We start from the raw sequence: 23,395 nt of genomic DNA, 5'->3' as shown, positions 1-23,395 counted from the left end.
ACATAACTGACTCACAACATAGCTGACCCCCCAACATAGTTGAATGCCAACATAACTGACTCACAACATAGCTGACCCCCAGCACAGCTGACCCCCCAACATAGTTGAATGTCAACATAACTGACTCACAACATAGCTGATCCCCAGCACAGCTGACCCCCCCAACATAGTTGAATGTCAACATAGCTGGCCCCCCAACATAGTTGAATGCCAACATAACTTGTCCACCACATAGCTGATCCCCAACATAGCTGAACCCCAACATAACTGACCTATAATATAGATGCCCCGAAACATAGCTGACCCCCAACACAGCTGACCCCCAACATAGTTGAATGCCAACATAACTGACTCACAACATAGCTGACCCCCAGCACAGCTGACCCCCCAACATAGTTGAATGCCAACATAACTGACTCACAACATAGCTGACCCCCAGCACAGCTGACCCCCCCAACATAGTTGAATGTCAACATAGCTGACCCCCAACATAGTTGACCCCCAACATAGTTGAATGCCAACATAACTTGTCTACAACATAGCTGACCCCCAACAAAGCGGAAGTCCAACATAACTCACCTATAATATAGATGCCCCTAAACATAGGTGACGCCCAACACAGATGACCCCCAACATAACTGAATGCCAACATAACTGACCCACAACATAGCTGACCCCCAGCAAAGCTGACCCCCCAACATAGTTGAATGTCAACATAACTGACCCCCAGCACAGCTGACCCCCAACATAGTTGAATGCAAACATACCTGACCCACAACATAGCTGGCCCCCAGCACAGCTGACCCCCCAACATAGTTGAATGTCAACATAGCTGACCCCCAACATAGTTGAGGTTTGATGTTTGATACAAGAACATGGAAATAACGACAAAACTGTAGAATCACTTAGTGTAGCCAACCAGAGCAATCAGTCTCAAATGGGTCTGTAGGGTTATAAGTCCATTTTGGAATATATCACCCACAAAATAGTTGACTAGAAACCTAGCTGACCAGCAACATAAGTGACCCCCAACATAGCTGACCCACAACATACTGTAAATTCCCCACAACATAGCTTATCCCCAAAATAACTGACCCCCAGCACAGCTGACCCCCAACATAGTTGAATGCTAATGTAACTGACCCACATCATATCTGACCCCGCAACAAAGTTGAATGCCAACATAACTGATCCACAACATAGCTGACTCCCCAGCATAGCTGACTCACAACATAGGGGGACGTTCTATATCTCTTGTTTGCTACAAAAGCTTGAAAATAATGGCAAAACTGTAGAATCACTTAGTTTAGGCCAGTGGTTCTTAACCTCTGTCCTCAAGTACACCCAAAAGGCCATGTTTTGGGAATTTCTCTTAGATAAAATAGCTTTCCAAAATACCAAGCCATCGTCTCTGATTTAAAGCACCTGTGCAAGAGAAAGGAAAACCTGAAAACAAGGCCTGTTGGGGGTACTTGAGGACTGAGGATAAGAACCACTGGTGTAGAAACCAGATCAATCAGTTTCAAAAGGGTGTGTAGGGTTATAAGTCCTTTGTGGAATTTGTCTCCCGTCTTGGAGTCGTGTATTTTATAGCACAACTCCTGACCCACATTACAGCCGACCTGCAATTTAGGAGACTCCAAACATAATTGACCTCCAACATAGCTGACCAGAAACATAAGTGACCTACAGCATAGCTGACCGGCAAAATAAGTAGCCCGTAAAATAGTTGACTAGCAACATAGCTGACCAGCAATATAAGTGACCTACAACACAGCTGACCGGCAACATAGCTGATACGCAACATAGCTGATACGCAACATAGCTGATACGCAACATAGCTGACCGGTAACATAGCTGACCGGTAACATAGCTGACCGGCAACATAGCTGACCGGCAACATAGCTGATACGCAACATAACTGACCGGCAACATAGCTGACCAGCAACATAGCTGACCGGTAACATAGCTGATACGCAACATAACTGACCGGCAACATAGCTGACCAGCAACATAGCTGACCAGCAACATAAGTGACCTACAACACAGCTGACCGGCAACATAGCTGATACGCAACATAACTGACCGGCAACATAGCTGACCTGCAACATAGCTGACACGCATCATAACTGACCAGAAATATAGCTGATACGCAACATAGTTTGGTAAAAAAGCATAAAGCTAATAACAGCAGAACTGCAGAATCACTTTGTGTAGCCAACCACAGGAAAAAAGAAACCTGTTGACCATCACCTAGAAGACCACCCAGGTTTGTATTACACACAAACAACCTGAATGTAACAGATACAAAGTAACGCAATAGATCATTTCAAGCCGGTATGATAGTACTCACAGTCTGGAGAGCGCCTGGTTGTTCTGGAACAGCAGTTCAGGCAACGTGTGTAGCTGGTTTCGGTTGAGGCGTCTGAAAAAACGAAGCAGGAAAAGTAAAAATTAGATTAGATTCTACTATATATACTAAACTGGAAGATCACGTAGCATTAGCAAAACAAGAGGCGAGTTGTAACCGCCAACCGAATTTTATAAATGGAGTCACACACATTGTAAACCCTTCGGGCACAAACCTCCATCCTCTATTGGTCACCACTGTATTCATTACATACACCTGCACCGGTGCTCAGTGGATTATATTCTACAACACAAAGATCCAAAGCACTCAGGATTGCTTTTCATGAAGGCTTTATTTCTCCTTCGCCATGGTGGTGCCTAAATTACTTGTATATGTCTCTGCCATCTTTAATTTATAAACAGAAAGTATGTTGGGAATATAGATGTTATATAGATGTTACAGGCAATAGACTTGTCTCATTTGATATGCACTTACTTAGACCGCGATTACAATGGCTCAGTTACTTAGAAGAAGTTAACCATATTTGCTTTGTCAGAATCGGCTGCAATCTTTAGTTGAAGAAACAAACTGGGCTTATACCATGCTCTTATCAAACAACAAAAAAGTGTCAATTGTGAAACACATTGGTAGGCGAATTTAGTCATTTGTAAATAAAAGATTGATTACCTTTTGTAAAATAAAATATGGATTACAATCTAAGGGACTATTTGTTATTAGGATCCTCAAGACCACATATGTCAATCATTAGGCCCGCATGCTGAATCTGGCTCACCAGGCCTTGACATGTGGCCCTCGCACGCACCCAGCTATGCAACGGAAACATGGCGGAACTCCATTCCACCACCTCCGGCCCTCACCCTTCTGTGTTTACAAGGGACAGCTTCACTCTCAGTGCTTCCTGGAACTGAAAGATCCCTGCAGTCATGGCGGGGCACAGCGGGGACAGATCTCCAGAACCTGAAAGAACAATCTCCCTGCAAGGAGAGGCAGAGTTGCCTACACAGGGAGGTACTAGAGTTGGGTTAGGTAGGTGAGAGAGATGTCAGGGAGCTTTGGGGGGGTTGGGGTTGCACACTGCATAGTACACCCCTATGTGTATGTGTGTAAGGAAGTCACTTTTATATTGAATCACGGACATTGAAAGACTTGCATATATATTTTTATTTCATTTCTTATTTTATTTCCATTCTTTTCATACAAATTTTTTAACTTTTTGATATACATTATTAAAGTTATCAATAGCAATTGTAGTTATTCTTTATTACATCACTGTATTTATTTGATAAAACTGTGGTTTTGCACATTTGATTTATCATACAAATTTTTTTCTTTATATATCACTAGATTAATTTTACGGGTATAACGTATATACATATATTTTAAGTATAGCCAGTTTTGGCTACAAATATTGTGTGGTCACTGATTCAAGCAGCTCCTTTTTTTGCACCCCTAAACCCTGCACATGGCACACCACCCCTGAACTCTCAAATCTGTATGTAGCGTACCCCTAAACCCTGCACTCTATACATAGCACACCAATAAAACTCTGCACTCTGTATGTAACACACTCCTAAACTCTGCACTTTGTATGCAACCCACTCCTGAACCCTGCACTCTGTATGTAAAGCACTCCTGAACCCTGCACTATGTACACAGCACACCCCTGAACTCTGTACCCTGTACGTAGCACACCCTTAAACCCTGCACTTTGTAAATAGTGCACCCCTGAACTCTGAAACACACTCCTGAATTCTGCACTCTGTATGTAACGCACTCCTGAACCCTGCACTCTGTATGAAACGCACTCCTAAACTCTGCACTCTGTAAATAGTGCACTCCTGAACCCTGCACTTAGTACACAGCACACCCCTGAACTCTGGACTCTGTATGTAGCACACCCCTAAACTCTGCACTCTGTATGTAGTGTACTCCTGAACTCTGCACTGTATATGTAATGCACTCCTGAACTCTGTATTTTGTATGTAGCACACCCTTAAACCCTGCACTTTGTACATAGTGCACCCTGAAATATGCACTCTGTATGTAATTCCCTCCTGAACCCTGAACTCTGTATGTAATGCACTCCTGAACTCTGTAATCTGTACATAGCGTACCCCTGAACTCTGCACTCTGTAGGTAATTCCCTCCTGAACCCTGAACTCTGTATGTAATGCACTCCTGAACTCTGTACTCTGTACATAGCGCACTCCTGAACTCTGCACTCTGGATATAGCACACCCCAGATACAAGCGGCCCCTTGAGGGACCCAATACTGCTGATGCGGCCCACAATGAAATTGAGTTTGGCACCCCAGCTCAAGACTGTCCACCCCCCTTCATCACCATAAACCTTTTTAAACCAATAAAAGACATTGCTGGATCAACAGAGCTGATTACTTGTCCGTGACAGATAATGTTATGATCTACTTGGTGCCTTCCCTGCTTTGTCAAGGCAAGTGTTGATTGGCCAAGAACAGAATGGGAGGTGTGAAAGTTGTGGAACCTCCCTGTTCAAGTTACATAATCCCATCCTTGGTATCACGAAGGCTTCATAGGTGTTAATCCTTAGATTTACATGGATGAAGGTGCGAACGGTTGTCTAAACTCAGGATGTAGACATGTCAAGACACTATAAGTGGAAAAGAGATGGTGTAGAAGACCCTCACCTCTGAAGGGATGGATGCTCGAGTTTGACCTAGATAGCATTTTTCATGCCTCTTGTGATCCAGTTGTCCTCTCTGATCAAAATGTGTCCCTCACTATCCTTGGAAGGTGTGAAGACACTATATGTGGAAAACCATTGGCGTAGAAGACCCCAAACACCATGTTCAGGGATGGATGCTCCAGTTTGACATAGATGGCTTTGTTCATATCTCTTGTGATCCAGTTGTCCTCCATGTCCAAAATGTGCACCTCACTATCCTCGAAAGAATGTCCATTTTCCTTAAGGTGTAGGAAGACTGCTGAGTCTTCACCTTTACAGGGATTATGTACCAATAACAGGGGGGTTCCACAATGTTCACAGTTCCCATCTGTCCTTGGACAATCAACATTTCCCTTGACATATTCTATGGTGATTGAATCATGGTGTCGATGATACCCGTGTAGGTATCAATTCTGGAGCATGTTATTGACACTCATTAGAACTGTGGCTTGGAGAAGCTATGACACTTCTTCAACATTACAGAACAAGTCCAGTTGAACGTGACTACTACTAGCTATACCAAGACCTAGATAACTGAGAACCTTCATAGGCATGGCTTAACAGTAGAAAACAGCTTGCAAATAAAACAGAAACATTGTGACCTACTATACAAGTCATATGCCGCGTACACACGAGCGGACTGTATGGCGTACTTAGTTCGTCATACAATCCGACGGACAGTCCGTCGTACTTTCCACTGAACGGACTTGACCACACACGGATGCACAAACAGTCCGACGAAAGCTTGCGCGATGACGTGTACAGCACGTACGACGGGACTAGAAATAGGAAGTCCAAGACACAGCAAAGCACCCTTCCGCCGTGTAAATCCTTTCTGGGCATGCGCCATTCTTAGTCCGTCGAACTAGCATACTGACGACCGTACTGTCCGCTGAAACCAAAGTACGACGGACAGAATTTCAAAAAAACCGAAATACTTAGTACGCCAGACTGCACGCTGAAAAAGTCCGCTGAAGCCCACACACGAGCGGATTGTCCGCTGAAATGTGTTTCGACGGACTAAGTACGCCATACAGTCCCCTCGTGTGTACGCGGCAATACATATGCTTGTGATGCTCACAGTTACAAAAACATTTTTTTTGTTAGAAGCAGGTCTCCATTGGGGAGATTTCTCCATCACTTGCTTTCTGAGACCATTATTATTGAGATAACAAATATGAGAGATCACCCCAGTGGAGATGCAGACAACAGAAAATCTGAGGCACGTTCCAACCAATCTCCACACTGCTCTAAAGATGGCCATATATTATTCATTTTTTATTTATTTTTTCATTCAACCAGCGGGTTAAATGAGAAAAAAAAAGCAGATTACCCCATTCACATGTTCGAGGTGGATGGAGGAATCTTTCCCGCTGTAGTATAGCATTCCGATGGCGAAGAGCCTTCCTCACCATCAGAATACAAAGATCAGTGTTACTGGCTATAGCCAATGGCACTGATCATTTGGGGAAAAAAACCAGCAGGCTGGTTGTACACAAGCTGGCCTTCTTCGATCGACTTCTGTACAACCAGCCTGCACATATATGAATATAAATTCTGGCCAGCCTCTGCTGAACTGGCCAAATTTTCATCCATGTATTTCATCAATACATCTCTTTGTTTCGTACTGCATGTTTCTCCTTTAGTACTAAGGTAACAGTTATACTAAACTGATTAAGTTAGCAGCAGGTTAGACTCGTGCCTATTGTTTTGGGAGGACTCGTGTGAGATGCTGATCCATCAGTGGAAGGGGTCACCTTTCTCACTGACCACCAATGGAAGTGACACCTCTCCCACTAAACCACCAATGGAAGGGGAGATCCTCCCTCGCTGACTATCAGTGGAAGAATCTTTCCCACTGACCACAAATGGAAGGGAACATCTCTCCCACTAAACCACCAATGGAAGGGGACACCTCTCCCACTGATCATCAATGGAAGGGGACACCTCTTCCACTGATCATCAATGGAAGGGGACACCTCTCCCACTGACAACCAATGGAAGTGGACAGCTCTCCCACTGAAAACCAATGGAAGGGGACACCCTCTCTCACTGACCATCAGTGGAAGGGGACATCTTTCCCACTGACCACCAATGGAAGGAGAGATCTCTCCCACTAAACCACCAATGGAAGGGGACACCTCTCGCACTGATCATCAATAAAAGAGGGCACCTCTCCCATTAAACCACCAATGGAAGGGGACACCCTCTCTTACTGACCATCAGTGGAAGGGGACATCTTCCCCACTGACCACCAATGGAAGGGTACACCTTTCCCACTAAACCACCAATAGAAGGGGACACCTCTCCCACTGATCCTCAATGGAAGGGGACATCTCTTCCACTGATCATCAATGGAAGTAGGCACCTCCCTCACTGACCATCAATGGAATGGAACACTTGACCACTGACAACTAATGGAATGGAACACCTGACCACTAGTAGAATGGAACACCTTTCCTACTGACCACCAGTTTAAGGGGACCCCTTTTCCACTGACCACCAATGTAAAGGGTCACCTCAATTTTCTTTTCTGGCCATTATTATAATTTTTTTTCATTGTATTACTACTACTGTTCATTAGCAGGGGATCTCTGATTTCATGGGTTCCTCATTGGTAAAATGAATGAGAAATGCTGGAGAAGTGTTCCCATACAATGGGGAAGATTTACTACAGCTGGAGCCCCCAAAATCTGGTGCAGCAGTGCAAGGCAGCCAATCAGCTTCTAACTTCAGCTTGTTCAATTAAGCTTTGACAATAAACCTGGAAGCTGATTGGTTTCTATGCAGAGCTGCACCATATTTTGCACGCTCCTGTATTACTAAATCAACCCCACTTGCTCTCTGTGTCTTCTTCCTTTATACCTCTGATGTACACCACAGTGCGTTCCCTGGAGGTACAGGAGGCCACTACCACTGATAACTCCCACAAAAGTCTGAGCAGTAGATGATGGTGCTGTAGAATGAGCCAACTGTCTCCAGGTAATCCAGGAACATGATAAGCATAATAATTAAGTATAATATGAGCACTCACAGCCTTTCCAGTTCCTTCATGTCATCAAAAGCTCCACGCTCCACGTTGATAATCTGATTCTCCATCAGCTGCCTGGGAATGAAATAGAAAACATCTGTAAGTCCCACTGCAACAACATACACGTCATGGCTGACCTCTGCCTCTAAACATGCTAGTTCCCCAACTTTCATGGCTGACCTCTCCTTTTAAACATGCTAGTTCTCCAACTGTCATGGCTGACCTCTCCCTTTGACCAACCTTATTTTCTGACCTCTCCTTCTAAACATTCAAGTTTCTTGACTGCCATGGCTGACCTCTGCCTCTAAACATGCTAGTTCCCCAACCATCATGGCTGACTTCTCCTTCTAAACATGCTGGTTCCCTGACTGTCATGGCTGATCTCTCCCTTTGATCAAGCTTGTTCTCCAACTTTCATGACTGACCTCTCCTAAACATTCTAGTTCCCCGACTGTCTTGGCTGACCTCTCCTTCTAAACATGCTAGTTCCCTGACTGTCATGGCTGACCTCTCCCTCTAAACATGCTAGTTCCTTGACTGTCATGGCTGATCTCTGCCTCTAAACATGCTAGTTTCCTGACTGTCATGGCTGACCTCTGCCTCTAGCTAAGCTAGTTTCCCAACTGTCATGGCTGACCTCTCCTTCTAAACATGCTAGTTCCCCAACTGTCATGGCTAACCTCTCCCTCTAAACATGCTAGTTCCCTGACTGTCATGGCTGACCTCTCCCTCTAAACATGCTAGTTCCCTGACTGTCATGGCTGACCTCTGCCTCTAGCTAAGCTAGTTTCCCAACTGTCATGGCTGACCTCTCCTTCTAAACATGCTAGTTCCCCGACTGTCATGGCTGACCTCTGCCTCTAGCTAAGCTAGTTTACCAACTGTCATGGCTGACCTCTCCTTCTAAACATGCTAGTTCCCCGACTGTGATGGCTGACCTCTCCCTCTAACCAAGCTAGTTCCCATTTCAGATAATGTACACCCTAAGCAATATTTGGACAGCATTGCACTGCAGAAAGTAGTATATTGCTCTCAAAATGGCAAGAAAAAAGCAATTAACAAAGAAAGACAGACGGACCCTTATACCCCTTAAGGCCCCATTCACACCTGAGCGTAGCGTTTTCAGGCAGAAAATCGTGCAATTTTGCGGCATTTTTTACCACTATTTTGCGGCATTTTTTTACAGCGTTTTGCCGTGATTTTGTGCAGGGCAAAAGGTCACCAATGTAAGAAGAAGAAAAATGCCCAAATCTGCCCGATTCAAGTGACAAAAAAGGGTCCAGAACTTGTTTGAGCTTCATGTGTTCGGCTTCAGGCGACTTGGAGTGGAGATGTATACCATCTCCATTGAGAATAATAGATTTTTTTTCCCCTCCAGCGTTTTGTAGCTTCAGGCTTCAAGCTACAAAATGCTCAGGTGTGAATGGGGCCTAAAAATGTATGTCTTTCCTTTAGAGAAATTGCAAAAAAAGCCAAGATGTCAGTGAGTAAAGTTTCCTACACCATCAAAAGGCTCTTGGAACCTGGAGGAAACTCTGAAAGTTTCCGAGAGTCAACAGAACAACAGCTTCAAGAACAGCTTAGCACTGATCGAAGTAAGCAAGTCTCAGTTTCAACTGTGAAGAGAAGACTTCGAGTTGCAGGTTTGACAGGCCGAGTGGCTGTAAGAAAGTTATTGCTAAGGAAAAGAGGCTTGCCTGGACCATGAAGGACCACCAGTGGACTCAATAGTTCCCTGACTGTCATGGCTGACCTCTCCCTTTGACCAATCTTGTTCGCCAACTTTCATGGCTGACCTCTCCTTCTAAACATGTTAGTTCCCCGACTGTCATGGCTGACCTCTCCTTCTAAACATGTTAGTTCCCCCGACTGTCATGGCTGACCTCTCCTTCTAAACATGTTAGTTCCCCGACTGTCATGGCTGACCTCTCCTTTTGACCAAGCTTGTTCCCCCGACTGTCATTGCTGACCTCTCCCTCTAAACAGACTGGAAGAAGGTCTTGTGGACCGATGAATAAAACCTTGTGACCTTCGGTTCATCACGCAGGGTTTTTGTACTGCGTTCAGTAGGTAAAAGGATGGTTCCTCAGTGTGTGACATCAACCTTGAAAAGAAGACTTTGAGCTGCAGGTTTGACAGGCCGAGTGGCTGTAAGAAAGTTATTGCTAAGGAAAAGAGGCTTGCCTGGACCATGAAGCACCACCAGTGGACTCAATAGTTCCCTGACTGTCATGGCTGACCTCTCCCTTTGACCAAGCTTGTTTCCCCGACTGTCATGGCTGACCTCTCCCTTTGACCAAGCTTGTTCGCCAACTTTCATGGCTGACCTCTCCTTCTAAACATGCTAGTTCCCCGACTGTCATGGCTGACCTCTCCCTTTGACCAAGCTTCTTCCCCCGACTGTCATGGCTGACCTCTCCCTTTGGCCAAGCTTGTTCCCCTGACTGTCATGGCTGACCTCTCCCTCTAAACAGACTGGAAGAAGGTCTTGTGGACTGATGAATAAAACCTTGTGACTTTTGGTTCATCACGCAGGGTTTTTGTACTGCGTTCAGTAGGTAAAAGGATGGTTCCTCAGTGTGTGAAATCAACTGTGAAAAGAAGACTTTGAGCTGCAGGTTTGACAGGCCGAGTGGCTGTAAGAAAGTTATTGCTAAGGAAAAGAGGCTTGCCTGGACCATGAAGCACCACCAGTGGACTCAATAGTTCCCTGACTGTCAGGGCTGACCTCTCCCTTTGACCAAGCTTGTTTCCCCGACTGTCATGGCTGACCTCTCCCTCTAAACAGACTGGAAGAAGGTCTTGTGGACCGATGAATAAAACCTTGTGACTTTCGGTTCATCAGGCAGGGTTTTTGTACTGCGTTCAGTAGGTAAAAGGATGGTTCCTCAGTGTGTGACATCAACTGTGAAGAGAAGACTTTGAGCTGCAGGTTTGACAGGTTGAGTGGCTGTAAGAAAGTCATTGCTAAGAAAAATAGTCTTTCCTGCACCATAAAGCACCACCAGTGGACTACTGAAGACTGGAAGAAGGTCTAGTGGATGGATAAATCAAAATTTGAGATCTATGGTTTATCACACAGGGTTTATGTAGGGTGAAAGGATGGCTCATCGATATGTGACACCAACTGTGAAACACGGAGGAGGAAGAGTGATGGTCTGGGGCTCTTTTGCTAGATCCGGGGTCAGCGACTTGCACATGAGTGGCACCAGGAACCGAAAACGACTACCATAGCATTTTGTAACTCCATGAAATACCCTCTGGAATAAGCCTAGTTGGTCAGGGGGTTCATCCAACAGCATACCAAAACATACCTCCAGGCTGTGTCAGAACTACCTTAGAAGGAAAGAAGAAGACTGTAGGCTTCAAATCATGGAATGGCCAGCACAGTCTCCAGACTTGAACCCCATTAAGCTGTTTTGGGATGAACTGGACAGAAGGGTGAAGCAACCTACAAGTGCAACACATTTGTGGGAACTTCTGCAACAGTGTTGGTTAAGAACTTTGGGAACAACATTTGATTTCCATTGTAGAGTGAAGGCCACGAGTGTGTTCGCTGTTATATCTGCAAAAGGTGGCTACTTTGATGAATCAAAAATGTAGATTACGTTATGTTAAAGAAAACAATTCCATGATTACTTTTTTTTTATGTCCAATTGTTTACGCGTTTTATGCTTTATCTTCAGAGTACAGTCAGACACTGCGTAAATATCAATAAAAACTGGAAAAATAGGGGCGTTCTAAAACTTTTGACTGATAATGTGCGTTAAAAACGCCATTAAAAGCTGTAAAGAAAGCTGAGCTGCAAGAATATCGACTCTAAGTAGGTGTCACCATGGATCCATTCATTCGATTTCGGTAACCAAACCACTTATAGCTAAAATGTTAAAAATGTTCCTTTTATGGAAATATCATCCGACGTCATAAATAAATAAAAAATGTTCACAATGTGTCGAATGTCTGAAACGTTAATTATTGTTAATGAATGTCCCGGCGGTAGAAGAAGATGCAAGTTGTTATTTACCATCCTTGGTGGCAGAATAATTCTCAGAACATTTGTGTTACTTTTTCAATTTCGGGGAAGTGCAATGTTCTGCTTCATGGCGGGGTTTGATTAATTTCCATGCTATTGTTTTTCAGCATGCAAATGCATACCAGACAGTGAGACTATTAGAAGAAAACTTGTGCAATTGTCCATTAAAGGGAAGCTCCACTAAGCAATGCATGCATGCAAAGTGCCCACATTATGACATTCACAATATGGGATATCATAAATGGTTATGGTCCCTTGCACGCTGAAGGCAGCCTGTCAACGTCTATGGTAGGCTGTGGTTGGACGGGGCTGAACGCTGTACCAGGAATACCTGCAGGCAGGTGCAGTCTACTTTGTCCTCTGCGGGTGGCACAATTTCACAGAAGCAAAGCAGCCAGAGAGGAAGTCAGGACGAACATGGTTCCTCCGTGGTTGTGGCCTCCAAACTGACGTCCAGGGGCCGACTGTGGCCCTATCCTTGCATTAATCTTGACCTGGGGGCAGTATTCTCCCCCCTGCAATGATGGAGCACTATTCTTCCCACTGATACCAATGATGGGACACTATTCCTCCCACTGATACCAATGATGGGGCACTATTCCTCCCACTGATACCAATGATGGGGCACTATTCCTGCCACTGATACCAATGATGGGGCACTATTCCTCCCACTGATACCAATGATGGGGCACTATTCCTCCCACTGATACCAATGATGGGGCACTATTCCTCCCACTGATACCAATGATGGGGCACTATTCCTCCCACTGATACCAATGATGGGACACTATTTCTCCCACTGGTACCAATGATGGGGCACTATTCCTCCCACTGATACCAATGATGGGACACTATTCCTCCCACTGGTACCAATAATGGGGCACTATTCCTCCCACTGATACCAATGATGGGGCAGTATTCCTCCCAATGATTCTAATGAAGGGACTCTATTGCTCCCCCAATACCATTGATGGGACATTGTTTACTCCATTGGCCAGGAGGAGAGCTTTCCTCCAGCAAGGGGTGAGGTAAGTATTACACCCTATTCCTCCGCTCCTAGATTTCAAGCATTTTACCCTTGCAGCATTGAGTATAACAAAACTCAACAACAAAAATTTAATATACTGCAGTGGTTGCATTCGTTTCCTTTTTTCAAGCCAAGAACATTTTCAGCAAGCACAGTACTTTCCTGTTGATTTTGCCAGAAATGGCGTCTTTTTGTGACTTCATTTAAAATGAACTGCAGGCAAAAAACAAGGTTATCTTTCTAATGTAAACTGCTAATCCCATCAACCTCCATGCCGTGGAGATCAGCAAAGGCAGACAAGTTCAGCCTGTTTGACAGCCATGGACTGTCTCTGCAGGTACAGTAGAGGGGTTACATAGGCCATAGATGGAGCGATTTTCAGGGGTTGTAGGAAAGAAAATGGTTTTATCCCCCCCATGAACACAGCCAGTGGGGGAATCCCTCCTGTGGAGCCATTGTGTTGGCTCCACGGGAGGGATATGGCTGAACCGGCCTTAATTTGTACCTTCTATGACCAGCTTTAGCGTAGCCACCCAAGGACAGCAAATGTGTTTTTCTGGTGCCTACAGGGCAGCACACTACTAACCTGAGCATTCCATATGCTATGCCAAGTAGGCACCAGGAAAAAAAAATCTGGTAAGTATTTGATACAATTTTCTGAAATGGCAGCATACGGAATGCTATTGGGTCACTAAAATGCTGCCATGGATAGGCACCAAGAAAAAAAGATTACGGTAAGTACATGATACATTTTTTTTTGTTTCTTGATGGCAGCATAAGGAATGCTTCAGGGTAACTAGCATGCTGTCAAGGATAGGAACCAGGAAAGGAAAATTATGGTAAGTATTTGATACAATTTTTTGATTTCCTGTTGCCTTTCCATGGCAGCATTTGGAATGGGGCGGCACAGTGGCGTTGTGGTTAGCACTTCAATTTAGCAGCACTGGGGTCATTGGCTTGACCATGACACTACCTCTCTGGCATTTGCATGTTCTCCCTGTGCCTGCATGGGTTTCCTCTGGTTACTTGGGTTTCCTTCCACACTCCAAAGACATGTTGGGAGGTTAATTGGCTCCTGTCTAAATTGGCCCTAGTATGTGTGTGTATGAATGTGAGTTGGGGACCTTAGATTGTAAGCTCCTTGGGGGCAGGGACTGATATGAATGTACAATATATATGCAAAGCGCTGCATAAATTGAAGTGTATAAGTACCTGGAATAGTAGAAACTACATGTTATTGGGTCACTAGTATGCTGTCATGGATAGGCACCAAGAAGGGAAAATTCTGGTAAGTATTTGATACAATTTTCTGGTTTTGTGGTGCTTACATGGCAGCATATGGAATGTTAGTGGATTACTTACATACTGCCATGGTTAGGCACCAAGAAAAGAAAATTACAGTAAACATTTGGTACAATTTTCCATTTTCCAGGTGCCTACATGGCAGCATATACTAGTAACTATTATGCTGCCATGGATAGGAACCAGGAAAGGAAAATTATTGTAAGTATTTGATACAATTTTACAATTTCCTGTTGCTTTTCCATGGCAACATTCTGAATATTATAGGGTTACTAGTATGCTGTCACGGATAGACACCAGGGGCAAATTATGGTAAGTAGTTGATAGCATTTTTTGATTTTGTGGTGCCTACATGGCAGCATACAGAATGTTAGTGGGTCAATTGTATGCTGCCAATGTAGGCATCAAGAAAATAACAATTCCAGTAAACATTTAATACAATTTTCTGCTTTCCTGGTGCCTACATGGAGGCATAGAGTGTTACTAGTATGCTGTCATGGATAGGCACCAGGAAAGGAAAATTATGGTAAGGTATAGTATGGAAAGGGAAATTATGGTAAATATTTCTGATTTTCGTTGTGCGTACATGGCAGCATACAGAATGTTAGTGGGTCACTTGTATGCTGCCATGGATAGGAACCAAGAATGGAAAATTACAGTAAATATTTGATACAATTTTCCATTTTCCTGGTGCCTTCATGGCAGAATACAGAGTTACTAGTATGCTGTCATAGATAGGCACCAGGAAAGAAAAATTATGGTAATATATGGTATGGAAAGGAAAATTATGGTAAGGTATGGTACAGAAAGGAAAATGATGGCATTTGATACAATTTTCCATTTTCCTGGTGCCTACATGGCAGCATATAGGGTAACTAGTATGCTGCAATGAATAGGAACCAGGAAAGGAAAATGATGGTAAGTATTTGATACAATTTTCCAATTTCCTGTTGCGTTTCCATGGCAACATTTTGAATGTTATAGGGTTACACTTACTAGTATGCTGTCATGGATAGGCACCAGGGGCAAATTATGGTAAGTAGTTGTTACCATTTTCTGATTTTTGTGGTGCCTACATGGCAGCATACATAATGTTAGTGGGTCAATTGTATGCTGCCATGTAGGTACCAAGAAAATAAAAATTCCAGTAAACATTTTATACAATTTTCTGCTTTCCTGGTGCCTACATGGCGGCATATAGGGTTACTAGTATGCTGTCATGGATAGGCACCAGGAAAGGAAAATTATGGTAAGGTATAGTATGGAAAGGGAAATTATGGTAAGTATTTCTGGTTTCGTGCTGCCTACATGGCAGCATACGGAATGTTAGTGGATCACTTGTATGCTGCCATGGATAGGAACCAAGAAAGGAAAATTACAGTAAATATTTGATACAATTTTCTATTTTCCTAGTGCCTACATGGCAGAATACATGGTTACTAGCATGCTGTCATAGATAGGCACCAGGAAAGAAAAATGACGGCAATGTATGGTATGGAAAGGAAAATTATAGTAAGGAATGGTACGGAAAGGAAAATGATGGTATTTGATACAATGTTTTCCTGGTGCCTACATGGCAGCATATAGTGTAACTACATGGCAGCATATAGGGTAACTATGCTGCCATGGATAGGAACCAGGAAAGGAAACTTATGGTAAGGTATGGTATGGAAAGGAAAATTATGGTATTTGATACAATTTTCAATTTTCCTGATGCCTACATGGCAGCATATAGGCAACTAGTATGCTCCCAGGGATAGGAACCAGGAAAGGAAAATTATGGTAAGGTATGGTATGGAAAGGGAAATTATGGTAAGTATTTCTGGTTTCGTGGTGCCTACATGGCAGCATACGGAATGTTAGTGGGTCACTTGTATGCTGCCATGGATAGGAACCGAAAAAAGGAAAATTACAGTAAATATTTGATACAATGTTCTGTTTTCCTGGTGCCTACATGGCAGCATACTGGGTTACCTGTATGCTGTCATGGATATGAACCCGGAAAGGAAAATTAGGGTAAGTATTTGATCCAATTTTCTGGTTTCCTGGTGCCTACATGGCAGCATATGGAATGTAATTTGGTCATTAGTATGCTGCCATGGATAGGCACCAGGAAAGGTAAATGATAGTATTTGATACAATTTTCTGGTTTCGTGGTGCCTACATAGCAGCATACGGAATGTTAGTGGGTCACTTGTATGCTGCCATGGATAGGAACTAAGAAAGGAAAATTACAGTAAATATTTGATCCAATTTTCCATTTTTCTGGTGCCTACATGGCAGAATACAGGGTTATTAGTATCTGTCATAGATAGGCACCAGGAAAGAAAAATGGTGATGGAAAGGAAAATTATAGTAAGGTATGGTACGGAAAGGAAAATTATGGTATTTGATACAATTTTCCATTTTCCTGGTGCCTACATGGCAGCATATAGGGTAACTAGTTTGCAGCCATGGATAGGAACCAGGAATGGAAAATTATGGTAAGGTATGGTACGGAAAGGGAAATTATGATAAGTATTTCTGGTTTCGTGCTGCCTACATGGCAGCATACGGAATGTTAGTGGGTCACTTGTATGCTGCCATGGATAGGAACCAAGAAAGGAAAATGACAGTAAATATTTGATACAATGTTCTGTTTACCTGGTGCCTATATGGCAGCATACTGGGTTACCAGTTTACTGCCATGGATATGAACCCGGAAAGGAAAATTAGGGTAAGTATTCGATCCAATTTTCTGGTTTCCTGGTGGCAGATAGCAGGGTTACTAGTATGCTGTCATAGATAGGCACCAGGAAAGAAAAATGATGGTAATGTATGGTATGGAAATGGAAATTATAGTAAGGAATGGTATGAAAAGGAAAATTATGGTATTTGATACAATTTTCCATTTTCCTGGTGCCTTACATGGCAGCATATAGGTAACTAGTATGCTCCCAGGGATAGGAACCAGGAAAGGAAAATTATGGTAAGGTATGGTATAGAAAGGGAAATTATGGTAAGGTATGGTATGGAAAGGGAAATTATGGTAAGGTATGGTATGGAAAGGGAAATTATGGTAAGGTATGGTATGTAAAGGGAAATTATGGCAAGGTATGGTATAGAAAGGGAAATTATGGCAAGGTATGGTATAGAAAGGGAAATTATGGTAAGGTATGGTATGGAAAGGGAAATTATGGTAAGGTATGGTATGTAAAGGGAAATTATGGCAAGGTATGGTATAGAAAGGGAAATTATGGCAAGGTATGGTATAGAAAGGGAAATTATGGTAAGGTATGGTATGGAAAGGGAAATTATGGCAAGGTATGGTATAGAAAGGGAAATTATGGCAAGGTATGGTATAGAAAGGGAAATTATGGTAAGGTATGGTATGGAAAGGGAAATTATGGTAAGAATTTCTGGTTTCGTGGTGCCTACTTAGCAGCATACGGAATGTTAGTGGGTCACTTGTATGCTGCCATGGATAGGCACCAAGAAAGGAAAATCACAGTAAATATTTGATAGAATGTTCTGTTTTACTGGTGTTTACATGGCAGCATTTGTAATGTAGGTTGGTCACTAATATGCTGCCATGGAAAGACTCCAGGAAAGGAAAATTACTGTATTCATTCGACACAATTCTCCGATTCCTTGTTGCCTTTCCATGGCTGTATACAGAATGCTACCAGGTCACTAGTGAGCTGCCATGGATAGGCACCGGTAAAATAAAATTACGGTATTTTATACAATTTTCTGGTATTCAGAAACTTACCAGGTGAAAATCAAAGGGGAAAAAAAGCCTGAAAGAAGAAAACGATGGAATCCACCATATCTAAGGACTGGTATGCTGCAATAAAATATATTTTTGGATTTGGATTCAGATACATTATATTGATGAGCATTAACCAATTGAGATCCGCGCTATTGCCAAATGACGGCATTAGCGCGGACCTACATTTCCAGGACTACGTCTATTGACGTCGTCCTGGTTACGAGCGGCCTGCGTGCCCCCTGAGGGGCGCGCGCGGCGCGCTCTGTGATCGGCGAGTCCATGAGACTCGCCTGATCACCGATCCGTGTAAGGGGTCGATCCCGACCCCTTATCACGTGATCAGCTGTCAGCCAATGACAGCTGATCATGTGACAGAACGGAGCCGGTAATCGGCTATTATTCCTCCTCGCGCTGACAGCGCGAGGAGAGAAAAAAAAAGCCGATCACCGGCGGCCGTGATTGGGACATCAGTCCCGATCACGGCCAGCAATACAGCTGACCACCTGCCCCCTGCCAGTGCCCACCTGCCCACCGCAGTGCCATCCTGAATGAAAGTAAGTGCCCCCCATCAGTGCCACCCAGCAGTGCCCATAGTGCCCCCAGCGCCACCCACAGTGCCACCCACAATGCCACCCACAGTGCCATCCAGCAGTGCCACCAACAGTGCCACCCACAGTGCCCACAATCTGCCGCAAAGGTGCTGCACCCCAGTGCCGCCCATCAGTGCCCAGCAGTGCCGCCCATCAGTGCCCAGCAGTGCCACCTATCAGAGCCACCTATCAGTGCCACCTATCAGTGCCCATCAGTCCCATCTATCAGTGGTACCTATCAGTGCCCATCCGTGCCACTTATCCGTGCCACCCATCCATGCCATCTTATCTGTGCCCATCTTTGCCCATCAGTGCCGCCTTATCTGTGCCGATCGGTGCCGCCTTATCTGTGCCTATTAGTGCCGCCTTAACTATGCCTATCAGTGCCCACCAGTGCAGCCTATCAGTGCCCACCAATGCAGCCTATCAGTGCCCACCAATGCAGCCCATCAGTGCCCACCAATGCAGCCCATCAGTGCCCACCAATGCAGCCATCAGTGCCGCCTAATCAGCGCACTTCAATGAAGGAGAAAAATGACCCGTTTGCAAAATTGTATAACAAACTATTAAAACATGATTTTTTATTTTTATTTTTTTGCATCTTTTTTTGTTTGTTTAGCAAAAAATAAAACTCCCAGCTGTAACTAAATACCACCAAAAGAAAGCTCTATTTGTGGGAAAAAAATGATAAAAATTTCATTTGGGTACAGTGTTGTATGACCGCGCAATTGTCATTCAAAGTGCATCAGCGCTGAAAGCTGAAAATTGGTCTGGGACTGAGGGGGGTTTAAGTGCCCAGTAAGCAAGTGGTTAAAGAGCAGCACAGGTACAACGGTATTGGAAATGCTCAGCAGGCTGGAAAATCTCTGCTGGGGATGATTTTTCCTGTCCAGCAAAGTCAGAATCGCAGAACAAAGCAGCGACTGTGACAGCGACCCGTGTCTTTCCTCCTGACCATCACTATTGGAAGGTTTGCCCGTCTAGGATCATCCTCCTGTGTTGGAATCGGCGCTGTAATGAGATTTACTTCCCCAAAATTGTTTTTTCACAGAAATAAATGCTGCTTTTTTAAGTTCCTATGAATACATGTAAATCTTTTACAGCGAGTATTTATTCCACGTTCATTTGTATGCATTACATTTTCCTGTATCAAAGAGGGAGAGGAGACTTACAAGACTCGCAGCTGCTTGAGGCCGGAGAAGTCGTTCTTTGTGATACGAGTGATATTGTTACCATTCAGTTCTCTGCGGAAAGGAAAGAAAAATAAATAAAACTTTTAGCTCAATCAACCAACAGACATTCAAATCACCAAAAAGAAAAAAAAAGATCCTGATAGAAAACATCAGAGTGTGCGAGTTATTGTAAAATCCATACAGACAGCATGACCCGGGGAAAAAATATCATCCTCAGTCATAATCATGAAGAAGAAGGTTTGTGGTTTAACTCTTCGCTCACACTGGGCGCAATGCCATGCATTTTACTCCATCTTCAAGTACAGGCAAAATAATACATATCACATATAATAATATACTATGAATTAACACTAATAATATTAATAACAATAGTAATAATTAATAAAATAAATAAATAATAACAATGATAATAACCACACCTAAAATAATAATAATATAGCAACAAATATTTGTTACTATAAGCAATATTATTATATGTGATATTATTATTATTATTATTATTATTATTTTATGTGCTGTTATTGATATTATTATTATTATTATTATTATTATTATTATTAATAATAATAATAATAATAATAATAATAATAATAATAATAATATTATAGCATCACATATTTGTTACTATCTACAATATTATTATATGTAATATTATTATAATTATTATTATTAGTATCACATATGATAATGTTATTGCATACAAAAATAATATTACTATTACTACTACTACTAATTAAATTAACATTACATGAGATACTAATATATTATTAATACGATTATCATACGTGATACTATTATTATTATTATTATAATAATAATAATAATATAGTATCACGTGTTATAAATGTATTAATAATATAATTGCATCAGATGTATTATTATTAATATTATTATTATTATTATCATTAGTGTTATTATTAATATATGCAATATTATCATCTTATGTGATATTTTAATTGTTATTATTAAAATTAATTATAATAAGAATATTAACCAATAATCAAATAAAAATAATAATAATTATTATTATTATTATTATTATTATTATTAATGCAATATTCTCACATTATGGTGGTGGTACAGCTGCAGGGGATGATCTGATGGAGGTGGGTGAAGTACAGTTTTCAGATGGAGATGGGGTACTATTATTATTATTAGTAGTAGTAGTGGTAGCAATAATAACAGCGCATAAAATACTAATAATAATAATATAGCATCACATTTTTGTTACTATATGCAATATTATTATATGTGATATTATTATTATTATTATAGCTTTTTAAATGCTGTTATTATTATTGCTATTATTATTATTATATTCATATAAATATTATTATTACGAATAATAATAATAATAATAATAATAATAATAATAATAAATAATATAGCATCGCATACTTGTTATTACATGCAATATTATTATATGTGATATTATTATTATTATAGCTTTTTAAATGCTGTTATTATTATTGCTATTATTATTATTATATTCATATAAATATTATTATTACGAATAATAATAATAATAATAATAATAATAAATAATATAGCATCACATACTTGTTATTACATGCAATATTATTATATGTGATATTAATATTGTTATTATTATTATTATTATCATCACATATGGCAATGTTATTGCATACAAAAATAATAATTCTACCACTACTACTACTACTACTAATAATAATAATAATAATAATAATATCACCTGAGATGCTAATAATAATATTATCACATGTGATAATATATTTTTATGATGATTATTATTATGATTGATAATCATAATAATAATAATATAGTATCACGTTATAATTGTATTAATAATATAATAGCATAGATGTAATATTATTATTATTAGTGGTATTATTAATAAATGCAATACTGTTATATATATATATATGTGATATTTTAATTATTGTTATTAATATTAATTATAATAAGAATAATAATAAACAATAATCATATTAGAAATAAAAATAATAAGAAGAATAATAATAGTATCACACACAATATTAATATTAATAATAATGCAATAGCCTCACATTAAGGTGGTGGTACAAAAGGTAATATCTGCAGGGCCCAGGGGATGATCTGGTGGAGGTGGCTGAAGAACAGTTTTTAGGTGGAGGTGGGGTACTATTATTATTATTATTATTATTATTATTAATAATAATAATAATAATTAGATCACATATATTATTATTATTATCAATAAATGTATCACATATAGTAACATCCTATATAATAATATTGCCCCTACTGACCTCTCCTCAAAACGGTATTGAACCCAAAAATGTAATACATGGTAGCTTGCCAATCATCAGAAGTGGCGGCTGCATTTGTTTTCTTTTCTTAGACTTTTTTTTTTCCCTCTCTGTTTTCACCTGGTGATCTGACCAGTAACACATCCCCTGTTTTACACATCTTCCCCCCCCCCCCCACACACACACACACACACAAACACACTCTGGATGAAGGTGCACAGGGGTACTTTTGGACAGCAGAATTGTCAGTTTGGGGGGAGGGGAGTGTTAGATGTACTATCAGATATAAATACACTAACACATTGAAGGCAACCTCCGTTTTTTTTTTTTTTTCCTTTTGAGATAAAGATTTTACCTCAATAAATAAAAGATGAAGATGATCATTGTAAGCACCCCTGTCAGTGGTAAATGGTTTGTCTCAACGGTGGAAAAATTATACACTCCGCTGGAGAGCTTGTTCTTTTGAAAAACAACAGACTTACTGTCTGGATCAGCAGATGAAAACAAAAGAAAGAAAGCCTAAAAAAAAAAGAAAATGATGCAGCCGTCACATCTAAGAATTGGTAAGCTGCAATATAATAGGTGTTTGCTTTTGGGTTTAATGCCGATTTAGAATGCTAGTTGCCTAGTTGTCATGCTGCTCCTTATGACTCGGTACATTGGATAGGTGACCTAAAACAAGCCAATCAGGATTTCCGACCTTTCTCTTTTTAATGCAGGGTTGTACAAATTTAGGACAGGCGGTACAAGTCATGTTTTTGAGATGTAGAAGAACGCGGATTTCCACTGACAACAGCAGAAAAATAAAAAATAAAGTTTGCAGACAAGCAATTTTTCTTTTTGGCACTTTTTGTACCACGTCACTTGAAATTTGCCCAAGCCTACTTCAGCAAAACTTTATTAGAATTTATTAAAACCTTTTTTTATTCCCTCATCGGTTTTCGTTTATAATATGAAAAAAAAAAGTGTAACACTAAATTGTTTAAAGAAAAATATAAATAAAATATAATGTTTAAAAAAATATTTTCTAAATAAAAAGGTGCAAAATGGCCCATGCTATTATTTCACAGCATAGCCCTTATACAAAAATTGAATAAATGCACTCGTATTAACCAATTCCACTC

At 41.3% G+C, this 23,395-nt stretch overlaps 1 protein-coding gene across 1 annotated transcript in view; it reads right to left on the bottom strand.

The window, feature by feature from the left end:
- Positions 1–23,395, bottom strand: part of SLIT1 (slit guidance ligand 1) — a 539,732-nt gene that overhangs the window by 445,481 nt on the left and 70,856 nt on the right. Inside the window, exons 2-4 of the mRNA XM_077455662.1 lie at positions 19,981–20,052; positions 8,109–8,180; positions 2,354–2,425 (exon numbers count right to left, since the gene is read on the bottom strand). Of these exons, the coding sequence (XP_077311788.1) occupies positions 2,354–2,425; positions 8,109–8,180; positions 19,981–20,052 (216 nt within the window). The remainder of the gene's footprint in view (positions 1–2,353; positions 2,426–8,108; positions 8,181–19,980; positions 20,053–23,395) is intronic.

This window comes from Lithobates pipiens, unplaced genomic scaffold, assembly GCF_037356315.1.
Source record: "Lithobates pipiens isolate NorthernLeopardFrog02 unplaced genomic scaffold, aLitPip1_a1.2 Scaffold_25, whole genome shotgun sequence".
Classification (NCBI taxonomy): Eukaryota; Metazoa; Chordata; class Amphibia; order Anura; family Ranidae; genus Lithobates; species Lithobates pipiens.
The sequence above is the reverse complement of the archived record's forward strand: the minus strand, read 5'-3'. Positions and strand labels throughout refer to the sequence as shown.